Here is an 11,348-nt window from a genome sequence, read left to right as displayed (position 1 = left end):
AAAATAGCGTAACAACGAAAACATAAATTATAAACTAAAATATTCTTCAATCTAGAAAACCAAGATAAGCAAGCTTCGTTTTGGGGAAAACTCTTTAGCGCTCCACTACAACCTCGAGGAGTTACAACCTCCTCTCATGGCGGTTGTCCATGTATTTGTGATATTTCTCATCATCGCGCTTCCTCTTGTTGGGAGAATGGGATCACTGATGATGTTGGTAAGAAATTTTGATAATATAAACAGCCAACAAAGCGAAAAAATTCAAATCGTGCCGCTATGTTTTATCTTACTCGTATTTAAAAAAAAATCATACTACTAATCCAATAAATAAAGAAAGAACTGCAATAAAGAAAGAAGCTATCTTGTATTATGTTAAAGCTATGTGAAGTTTATTAAAGAGTTTTCTTTCAAAGAAGTTGTTAAATTTTTTAAATTAAAACAATAACCCTGTATAATTTTGCATGATTGGTTCTCGCTCGGGTAAGGCTTCGTTATCAAGGGAACGTGCGTTGCTAAGGTAAATCTGGTACTCCATATTGTGGAGCTGACAAAAAAACTTTAGGGACAATAGCCGCATTTGTACGGCCTCTCATTTGGAAAAATATATTGATGTGTGAGACTACTTTTTTTATAGGGAAACAAAAGTTTTTAAAAGACTTAAGTTTTTTTTCTACAATAATGTGTTTTCAGTAAATTTTGGCGAAAATTAGACTTTCAATCGATACCAAGTACTCGTAACTATACTTTTATTTTTTCTTAATTCTTCAAAAATGTTGGATTTCGTTAAGAAAACCGTGCGCTGTAATATTTTTACTATACTCTAACTTACAAAACAGTTCATCTTTAAAAGTATATGTAAAAAGAATATAAAACTGTTTGTTTAATATCTTTTAGTCTTGTTGAGACAAAGAATTATAAATAAGCTGAGCTAGTAAACATTTGAGTTAGTATTTTAAACGGACACGTTCAAAATCGACCCAGTCAAACTCGAGAACCGCTTACCGATCGAGGGTTAGGGGTAATAGTGAAAGTAAAAAACAATTTAAAAATAAATTTAAATGTGCAAAAAGTATATCAAATAAATTAATAAAAAAATTAATACAGAAAATTTAAAAAAAAAATGGGTGGATCTTGAAAGCGGGTGGATTTTGATAGTATACCTTTTAAACTTGCTGTTTAACAACTAACTTTTATGGATGCGTTGATATTATGTCCAACTTAGCACTGACCTGGGATTAATTCCACATTCATCACATCGCTTACTTTTTACGTTTGAGTGGAACTTTTTAAAGTGACAATAAAGTTCTTCGAAAGTGTTTGTTCTTCTGTGTGAGTTCGCATGGGAATCTTGAGATCATGCTCCTCACCTTCTTGCCTTACACATTGCAATCGCTGTACCACGGTTCACATCTGCCACAATTTCTACTGTCTTGGAATTATCTCTCTTGGATATTCATTAAACTCTACTAATGTACGACTCGATAACTAAAAGGTTTTTTCATACTCCAGGTCCTTTTTCGTACTTTTTGGCGTTCAATAAACAATACTTACTGCCTTCAGCCGCAGAGGTGATTGCGTTTGATGCGTTTTTTTCAATGTTTACAATTGTTTCAACTTCAACCTTATCAACACGTTCCAAGACATTCCTCATCAGATTTTCAAAAGACATATCTTCAGTCTGCTTGTTTTGGCTAAACTTTTGGTTGAGTACGAAGTTTTCTTCTTCTGCTCTTGAATGGCCGTTTTTTAAACTTTTCCTATCAGTATTGGTTGATTTGAAAGAGTGTTATTTACATAAGCAGTAAGCAAGAACCTTGGATAAAGATGTGATGATTTTACAGTTATTTAGTTTAAATTAAGGCACAATCAGTTAACAAATGTATCAAATTAACTTAATTTTTTAGAAAACTAGCCTGAGTTGAGCTATATCAATAAAATAGAAACAACTACAAAGTGTATATCTAAAAACATGTGACTCTACTTGCAAAAAACAATAAATAAAATGATGACTGTATTAGTATTTCTAACTGTGTAATTACTTTAAAATTCTCTGTGATCAAAATTTAAACTTTTATATCAAATTAAGCAACTGTTACTTAAAGTAACATTTATTTGTAGAATACCATGTAAAAACAGTATTTAAATTGTTCATGCTGTAGTTGTAGTAAGGTAAATAGTTATACTGAAAGATAAGCTTCGATATTTTTGCATTTAAAAACTATCAACCAAAACATCGGCGAAAATATAACACAGCCTAAGTGTAATTATATTATAGTGATTATTTTTATATAAAAAAATACAAGTCAGTTATAAAAACCGTTGACTCGATATAATTTAAAAAGTTAAACTAAAAAACTTTAAACAAACATTACTTAAGCAAAGTTAAAGAATATCGCTTTTAAGGGTTCATAAGTTCATCTTATTTTAAGTTACGTATTAAGTAAAGTTTTTATTTTAATGTATATTGTAACATTTTTACTGTGGGTTTTAAAATCAAAAAGCCGGTAAACTATCACTACATGAAAGTATGGTAGTAGTTTTGACAAATGTGTGTAGTTTTTTTCACATAAAAATATATTTAATAAAATTTATTATTTAATTATTTATTCTGGGACAGTGAATTTGTAATGAAAAGACGAATACTCAAAACGGTGAAAGATTTCTTATCAACAAAAAATTACTAATTAAATTCATAGCTAACTGTTTTAGTTTTAAGTATTTCAAACATATTTAAACCATTTTTTTAACATCTGTTTCAACTTTTGTATTTTAGACTTAGTTCAACTCAATCGACGGGCAAGATTTACCATAAATGTCTTTTGCGGACCAAATATGTTTAAAAAATTAAACTTTATGGGCCGCGTATTTTTGGAAAACCGTTAAATTTTTTTTTTTTTGGTTTATTAAACGAAAATTTGTGTTGAAAGAATCAATTAATAAGTTTAATAGTCTCACTTTTCATAGAGATTTTCGTTTTAGAGTTTAATTTTAACTGTCAAGTTTTTTTTATTTTTTAGCTCATTATAATTTTGATTTAAGTTGGGTTTGCAACTCGATGACCGAGAGGTCTTTTTGTGTATCCAGGTCCATGGACCACAAAAATTTTTGAGAATTTTTTCGTTTGTTTAATAAACTATAATTTGGTTTATTAACTTGCAACTCAATTAACTTTTTTTATAGATTAGGGGTGCACATACAGTTTGTAAGTAGAATCCAACACGTCACTGGATTGCTTACGATAAAATATTGAACTAAACAAAGAAAAGTTGTAAAAATTGAAAGTTGTAAGAGTATTTAACTAGCTTTCATTTTACATATTTTATATTTCTCGTAACTAGTTCGTGAATAAACTCAACTAAGAAAGATATTTAATTTGTAATACCAACTAGAAATTTTAAAAACTCCCTTTAAGTATGCCTAATACCTTTATTTTTAGAAATATGTTTATTTAAAGGTATGATATAAAGTTATTAAAAATACTTTACAAAACTAGTTTTATGGTTACACTGTCTCAATTTAGTGCCAGGAAAATTTAAAACTCTGTTCAAGTACACTTTTACAAAAAGTAAAAAATTATTACTTATTTTTTTAAATACACAGTGTTTCACGAAATGCAGCATTAACAGACAAAATCTAAAAAACGAAATGTTCAAAATATTTCAATAAAGGGATAAGTTTAAAGAAATAGTTATTTACCGTCCTGAATAACATAGCTTAACATAGTTACATATTTGTATTCCTTAATTTTTTAAAAACTTAATACTGATTCAACAATCTCAACTAACTCATCTTAAGCGTTTGGACAGTAAATAGTAAATCTGTATTTAAATGTTTTAATTACAGCTTATAAATGAAACAAAGTCGTACAAATTTACAGCTTTCCATTTTTTGATAACTTTACACCTACTTTAATATATTTACTAGTTTATTGAACGACAAAAAATATTTATTGGTCCTAGGACCTGGTGCACAAAAAACCTTTCGGTTATCGAGTCGCACACCACGGATACCTTTTAACGTCTTGTCCAGGACCAAGATTGAACAAAATGTGACTGCAAGTATTTTGTTGTTAAATGGAAAAACTCACAATCAGTATAATATAGTACTAGAATTACCAAGAAGCTATAAATATTATTTATTACTCTGTATTAAAGTTACATAAATTTGAAAATTAAAGTTAAACGAACGCTGTTTTTTCAAATCCTACAGGATCAAAAAAAAAATTACAACTATAAAATCCTCTACTTTTTGGGACATATCAAAACCGTTTGAAACTTAATGCAAATTTTGCTTTCAAATTTGTATATACAGATTAAAGTAGTCAGTGTGTTTCTTTGAACAACTCTACGAGTAAAAAATCAAATAAACTTTCAAATTGTATATTTTAGAATGAAGAAATTAGTACACTATAAGCATATAATTACAAAAACTCCAACTAGCTGAAAAGTTACAACTCATTTTATTAAACATTTAACTCTTTTTTTTGAAACTTAACAACAAACTAATAAGCTGCTAACTTTAAATTGTATGTAATTAAATAATAGTTGAATGGTTTTTCTTTAAGTCTTAGTATCTCCTTAAGTATAAAAAACTATTGTAAAAAGAACTACGACTAATATGAAATAAGTATAAATAGTGATTCGGTCCCTTTAAAAAAATTTTATTGACTATCGATTTATAGTTCACAATAACTAAAAGAACAGTTTCACCTGTCATATATAAATTGTCACTTTAATATTTACAGGGTTGCATACTGGTTTTTGACAAATTTCTCCAAGGTTTTCTGAATTTCTAACAGGTTTTCAAAAGTACAAGTTTTTAGGTCTATGTTTTGTATAAAATGTTTTAAGGTTAAAAACTGTCGTAAAAAGCATTAAAAAGATACAGTAAAGCTACTTAAATGTATTTTTTATCTAAAAATTTTTATTATTAAAAAAATACCTTCATATAATATTATTTTTGAGTCAAATCGAAATTTCATTGCTTTACATGTAAAAATTGCTTAAAACTCCAGGTTTATAGTGATTTCTGTTCAAAGCTCAACCCTTTTACATGCTTTTTTCAAAATTTCTCAAATCCCAGGTTTTTCCAGTGTTTCAAGATTTTTGTTTGTATTTGATTGTTTATGGCTTGAAATTAAATACTTAATAGTAACATCCTAATCTTAACAATTATTAACTCAATCACAAATCCTTAACTTTCGCATTTGCAAAATTAAATGTGTGAAATTGAGAAAACCAAAAGTGCACTTACAATTTTAATTAAATTTTATGAGGATGTGTAAACATAGTTGCAAACTTTATATCCCATAATTAGCTCATAATGATACAATTAAGATGTTGGTATTTTATTCCTGATAAAACTTGAGATCAGTTGGCATACTCTTAAGGCACAAATATTTAGACAATTATAATTTTTTAAGTAAATGATGCAAGAAATATTTTATTAGCTAATTAGTTCAAAATTTTGTCCGTTTTTCTGTGATTAGTTAGTATATGAAAAATTTGGGACTCCATTAGATTTGTTTTATTCTTTTACAGGCCACAATAACAAGCGTTTTTTCTGCAGAGTAATCTTATATAGTTCTCACTTAAATAATCATTTAAGATTTGACGACTTAATCTTTTAACTACGACTTAAATTGTAATCGAATGAAAATTTACTTAAGCCCTTTTAAAATTACATAAATGCAAAATCGAAATAATCAATAGTGCGATGATGCTATTTATGATTGATGAAATTTTACTGACCTTGCTCAAATATTCGATTTAGGGATTTTTGTATATTTTTTTGACATATTACCTAACAAGAATTAAAAAAACTCTCGTAATTTTCATGGTTTAATAATAAGTAAACGATATCAAACAAAAGATAATAAAAAAAATAGCACTCTTTAAAAGGTTAAAGCTGCAGTTAAAAGAATAAAACATGTTTTCTAAAAGCAAAAAAAAAAAGAGCAAATTATCCGTATTATACTCACTGTTAATTTAAGTGGAAATCAGTATAAAAACCATATAATATTTAAGCAATCAGGAGAACAAATGATTAAGCTTAAGTATTTATTATTAACTATAAAGCTTGAACATTTTACGAATATCAGTGCATTTAAATACATAAAAAATGTCTTTTAAACTGTATCTATCAATACGATTTTCATTAACTAGACATGAAGTAGATTTTAATCTTTAAAAAAAGTGAAAACAGCAGTCAATGATTCCCAGCACAATTAAAACTTAATTGATGTAAGTTTTCTGATAAAAAACAATTAAAATATCGAGGAATGGGAGGTACGTAGGCAATTTTGATTAAAAAAGTAAATAAAATAGATAGTAGATTTTACGAAAGTTAAAGAGACTTTAAAAAATTGTTATTAAATATAAAAACTAACACACATACTACAGTATGATACAGCGTTTCATAAGATTAAAAATTAATTATACTTGAGATAAGAAAAAGTTTATACCTAAAAGTCAATTTCCTAATGTTCCTTCCGGCAAGCTCGATCGCAACACAATTCTCCCAAATTGATCAAAAGTCAAACCCTGGACGAGTGCTTCCTGATGAGGAAGAAGTTGAAGGTCTCGGTGCTCTTCAGCGTCTGGTTCGGGTCAACCTCCTTCCACTCCCCCTCCTCGTTCCTCCTGTTCATCCACTGCAGCACGTACCTCCCTTCCTCCCCTCTCGCACGATGAGGGTGCACCTCCGCCAGCGCCAACCGCAAAACGTCCCTCATCCTCGTCCCCACGCTCCTCACCCGCACCGTCACCGCGGCCCCTCCCACGCGGCTCACGGTCACCGGGTAGGTCCGCCCGCTCGCGCTGCCGCTCCCCTCGTCGTACAGGTTGTCCTCGCACACCGCCAGCGTGCCGAACCCGATCCTGGTCGCCTGCTCGCTGCCGTGGATCATCGGGAAGTCGCTCATCACCTCGCCGTCGTCGTCCTCGCACAGGAAGGCCACGTACCGGCCGCTGTCCTTGTACTTGAGCTGTGGCTGCAGCTTCCTCGCCACGTACTTGCACAGCGCCAGCCCGCACACGTCCTCGATCCGCGCCTCCCTCTGCACGTCCACTCTTATGGGACCCACAGGAGGTTTGTTCCTTCCGGCCCTAGTATGCACGAACACCTGGAAGCTTTTGGGCTTTCCATCCTGGGGACTTCCCTCAAAACGCAGGTATCTTTCGAAGGGGTTCTGGCAGAAGAAGCCGTCGGTTTTTCTTTTCAACAACTTGGCGATCATCGAAGGCTTCTTTTGTTTCTTTTCTACTTCTTCTGCCTCCTCCACCTTTCTTTCCAGCCCCTCCCACTCGCTCCTCTGCTCCCTCACCTTCTCCTCGCTCGCCTTCCCCGCCACCACCACCTGTTGCGGGAACGCCTTCTCCGGGTACCTCTTCCCCAGCTTGTCCTCCTTCCTGATCCGCTCCAGCTTCACCGCCGTCTCCGACCTCCTGCTCCCCGCCACGTCCATCTGCAGCCTGACGGGCGGCGAGGAGCTGTAGGTGAACTGGTCGAACTTCCTGCCCCGCTCCCTTTCCGCCTCCTTCCTCCTCCTGATGTGCTCGTTCAGAGTCATGTGGTCCGAGTCGCGGATGCACGTCTCGCAGGTTCCCGTGTCGTCCGAAGTGATGAAGGCCTGCCGCGCGTGAACCAGCATCCACTCGACGCTCTCGTCCAAGTTGGCCATCAACGCATTATTTAAATTGCTGTGGAAAATGTTAAGCGTCGTGTTAGTTAGAAACTTGATCTCGTTTTTTACCTTTAAGAGTTTAGAAAAAGAATTTACAAGTATTTTATTAAATTTTACATTTTAGGCTAATAAAATTTAAAAGAATGGACGAAGTAATAATTTAAAAGTTACAAAAAACAACAGTTTTAGTTTAATCTTTAACCTTTAGACAAATTACACATACATTTGTTTCAAAAATATATATAATATAATCATACGAAAACAAAGAGTAAAAAAATAAATATTTTTTTATAAAACTTATAATATTCCTAAATTTAAAAACACCACAAAAGAGTTCTCTAGTTATAACACGAAAAACAACAGAAAAGTCAAAAGTCCCCAAATCAATTCTACTTCTTCTTGTTCCTGGCCCTTCTGGCGCCCGGTCCGGACCTTGTGGCGTTCAAAGCCGCCTCCTTCTTCGCCTTCGCCCTCTTCTCCGCTTCCTCCTTCTCCACGCGCTTCCTCTCGGCCGCCACCGCCCTCTCCTTCCTGATTATGGCCAGCCTGGCCAAATCCGCCCTCGCCTCGTCCGTCTTCCCCTCCGCGTGCAGCTTCTCGTACCTCCGCTTCGCCTCCGCCTTCTGTATCTCCTCCCGCTGCCTCCTGCTCAACGGCTGGTTCTGCCCTCCCTCCAGCGTCGTCAGCGTGTTGAGCTTCTTGTTGCGCTGCTGCTGCGCGTTCGGGTTGTTCGTCCTCTGAGCCTGCTCCTCCTCCTCTGAGGAGCTCTCTTCCTCGGAGCTCGACTCGATCTGCTTCTTCTCGCGGTACTCCTTGTTCTGCGCCTCGATTTCCTCCGGCGAGGTGAACCTCCTCGACTTGCCCTTGTTGCCCCGCTTGCTCTTGTCGTACGGCATTTTTATTTAGAAGTCTGCAATTAAAATAAAATTTATTTTTATAAATAAACTTTGGCACATTGCGTTGGTCACAGCACGCATAGAATTATATGATAATAAATGACACCTGAATCGAAAGGAACTTTAACACCAAATTAATTTATTTTTGGTTATATATATATATATATATATACATAATATTCTGTTATATATACTTATGTTATAAATATAGTATTTTGATTAAGCTGTAAAAATTAATTTCCCCAACCTAATTGATTAAATCACCATTAAGTATTGCTAACTACATTTTGTAACTACAATGAATCGGTAGTTTAAAACTCAAGGGTTAATGATACATACTTGATAACTTCAAATTAAAAAGATTTTGGAAGAAAAACTAACTCAAATCGTATTTAAATATTTTATAGAAAAATTGGGATTAGGCTTTAAAAAATTAAAATCAGAACAAACGTATTTACAAATTAATCAAAATTTAACTAAGATTAAAAAGTGACTTATTTACAACTGAGTCAAATAACTGAAAAACTTTTAAGTAGTTACTACAGACTAAAAAGCTTTAAAACAGTTCATAAATAATATTATTTAAGAATAAAAAGACATAATCAATCTACTTCTTAAATATAAACTACTTTAAGTTTTGAAAAAAAAAAAATCTTAGTTTCTTTATTAACTTGATTATAATAACTCTACTATAATATCCATTAGAACATTATAAGAATTATTAGGTAGCTTTTAAAATTAAGAAGCAGCGTAATTTAAAAGGCTCTGGCATAAACTCTAACTACAATATGGTAAGACTTTAACCTAATCAAATGTGTAAGATTATTGACAATTGAAGTTAGTTAAAATCTTTAAAACAAACTGAAAATTATAACAGTTCACAATGAAAAAGTAGGTTTATATACTCATTTTATACTATTATGATTAGACTAATAAGTGCAAGCTAGTGTTAAAAATTATTTAATTAAACATAATATTATGATTAGCAGTTTAGGAACTCCAGTTATTGAAGAAAGCTTTTAAATTATCAACTTATCAACTCAATTACAAGTATTTAAAGTGATTAATTAGTTTTTTTTAGTGTTTCAAATACCAGGCATGGGAAACTTGGATGCAAACTTGGCAACTTGAGATTTCAATTCAGCAACTCTTTCAACAATGTCTTTATCACCGTACAAGCACTCTTTGAAAACCTTAAAAGACGCCTTGTCAGGCAGCATATTTTGTATTTCACAAGTCAACTTGACACCTTCATCAATAAACTCTGCAACCTTCCTGAAGTCATTTTCAGTGAAGCCCCTGGAAGTCAGGGCTGGCGAGCCAAACCTTAGCCCGCTCGGCCTCAGAGCAGACTTGTCTCCGGGACAGGTGTTCTTGTTGCAGGCAACTCCTATTGCCTCCAGCACTTTGTCAGCCCGGTTGCCGTCAGTACCCTTGTTTTTGAGGTTGACCAGCAGCAAGTGGATGTCCGTGCCACCGGTGACAAGGTCGTACCCTCTGCTTGAAAGCTCATCACAGAGAACGGCCGCATTCCTAACCACTTGCTTTTGGTAGACTACAAAGTCTGGTGACTTGGCCTGCTTCAGAGCAACTGCAATTGCTGCAATGGCGTGGTTGTGGGGCCCACCTTGCAACCCAGGAAAAAGAGCCTCGTTGATTGGCTTCTCCAAATTGAACTTCACTTCAGGCTTGCCATTTGTTGCTTCAAAACGAACTCCCTTCCTGAAGAATATCATACCAGCTCTTGGTCCACGCAAGGTTTTGTGGGTGGTTGTGGTGACAATGTCACAGTACTGGAATGGAGAATCAATTATGCCAGCAGCAACCAAACCAGAAATGTGAGCCATGTCCGCCATTAAGTATGCTCCACACTTGTCTGCAATCTTCCTAAACTTCTTGTAGTCCAACACTCTTGCATAACAGCTGACACCTGCAATCAGCAGCTTTGGTTTGAAAAGCACAGCAGTTTCTTCCAGCTTCTCATAATCAATCAGGCCTGTGGCCGGATCTACTTTGTAAGGCATGGACTCAAAAAATATTGAAGTTGCTGATATCTTCTTTTTGTCTGTGAAAAACCCATGCGTCAAGTGGCCGCCGTCTGGCAGGTCCAGACCCATTATTCTGCCGTGAGGTTGAACAACAGCAGTGTATACTGCAAAGTTGGCAGGCGACCCCGAGTATGGCTGCACATTGACACCCCACTTTTCTTCTTCCAACTTGTAAACGTCCAGCGCTCTTTTCCTACACAAAATTTCCATTTTGTCAATACATTCTGTACCTCCGTAGTACCTGACGCCTGGGTAGCCTTCAGAGTACTTGTTGTGCAGGCAGGAGCCCAGAGTTTCAAGCACTGCTCGGCTGGTGAAGTTTTCAGAAGCAATCAGCTCAAGACCTTCTACCTGCCGCTTCTTTTCTTCTTTTATTATTTGAAAAATTTCTGGGTCATTTGATTCCAGCGGTTCTTGAAGAACATCGTGCTTGTTTATTTTACTGTCACCACCTGCTATATCCATTGCATTAAAACAACAGCTTCTTAACAAGAAATTTCTGTTAATTTCACAAAACATTAAATTTTATCAATTATATTTTCATACAAAACTTAAAAGCAAAGTTTAAGGGCTAAGGGCATAGGGGGGGTAAACACCCTTTTTTGGTTTTTGATCTTGATTTATATAGTTTTTACTAAGCTACAAGATGCTTTTTACAGATTTAAAAAATTCAAAACAATTTTAGAGATATAGCCAGTCAAAGTCGGAGCCGACAAAAGG

The 11,348-nt window shown here is 34.4% G+C and overlaps 3 protein-coding genes across 3 annotated transcripts; all 3 read right to left on the bottom strand.

The window, feature by feature from the left end:
* Positions 1-5,913: 5,913 nt before the first annotated feature.
* Positions 5,914-7,696, bottom strand: LOC145834729 (target of rapamycin complex 2 subunit MAPKAP1-like). The gene has a single exon (XM_082942234.1). It carries the CDS (start codon positions 7,679-7,681, stop codon positions 6,536-6,538), a length of 1,146 nt encoding a protein of 381 aa, XP_082798360.1. The 5' UTR covers positions 7,682-7,696; the 3' UTR covers positions 5,914-6,535.
* A 7-nt stretch (positions 7,697-7,703) lies between these two features.
* Positions 7,704-8,590, bottom strand: LOC145834736 (uncharacterized). Its single transcript, XM_082942241.1, has one exon. The coding sequence runs from the start codon at positions 8,578-8,580 to the stop codon at positions 8,074-8,076; it is 507 nt and encodes a 168-aa protein (XP_082798367.1). The 5' UTR covers positions 8,581-8,590; the 3' UTR covers positions 7,704-8,073.
* A 670-nt stretch (positions 8,591-9,260) lies between these two features.
* Positions 9,261-11,122, bottom strand: LOC145834728 (serine hydroxymethyltransferase, cytosolic-like). Its single transcript, XM_082942233.1, has one exon. It carries the CDS (start codon positions 11,091-11,093, stop codon positions 9,666-9,668), a length of 1,428 nt encoding a protein of 475 aa, XP_082798359.1. The 5' UTR covers positions 11,094-11,122; the 3' UTR covers positions 9,261-9,665.
* Between the last annotated feature and the right edge of the window lie 226 nt (positions 11,123-11,348).

The sequence above is a fragment of the Thalia democratica genome, chromosome 4, assembly GCF_965202585.1.
Source record: "Thalia democratica chromosome 4, ktThaDemo2.hap1.1, whole genome shotgun sequence".
NCBI lineage: Eukaryota > Metazoa > Chordata > Thaliacea > Salpida > Salpidae > Thalia > Thalia democratica.
Note: the sequence above shows the minus strand (reverse complement) of the source record. Positions and strands in the feature narration are given on the sequence as shown.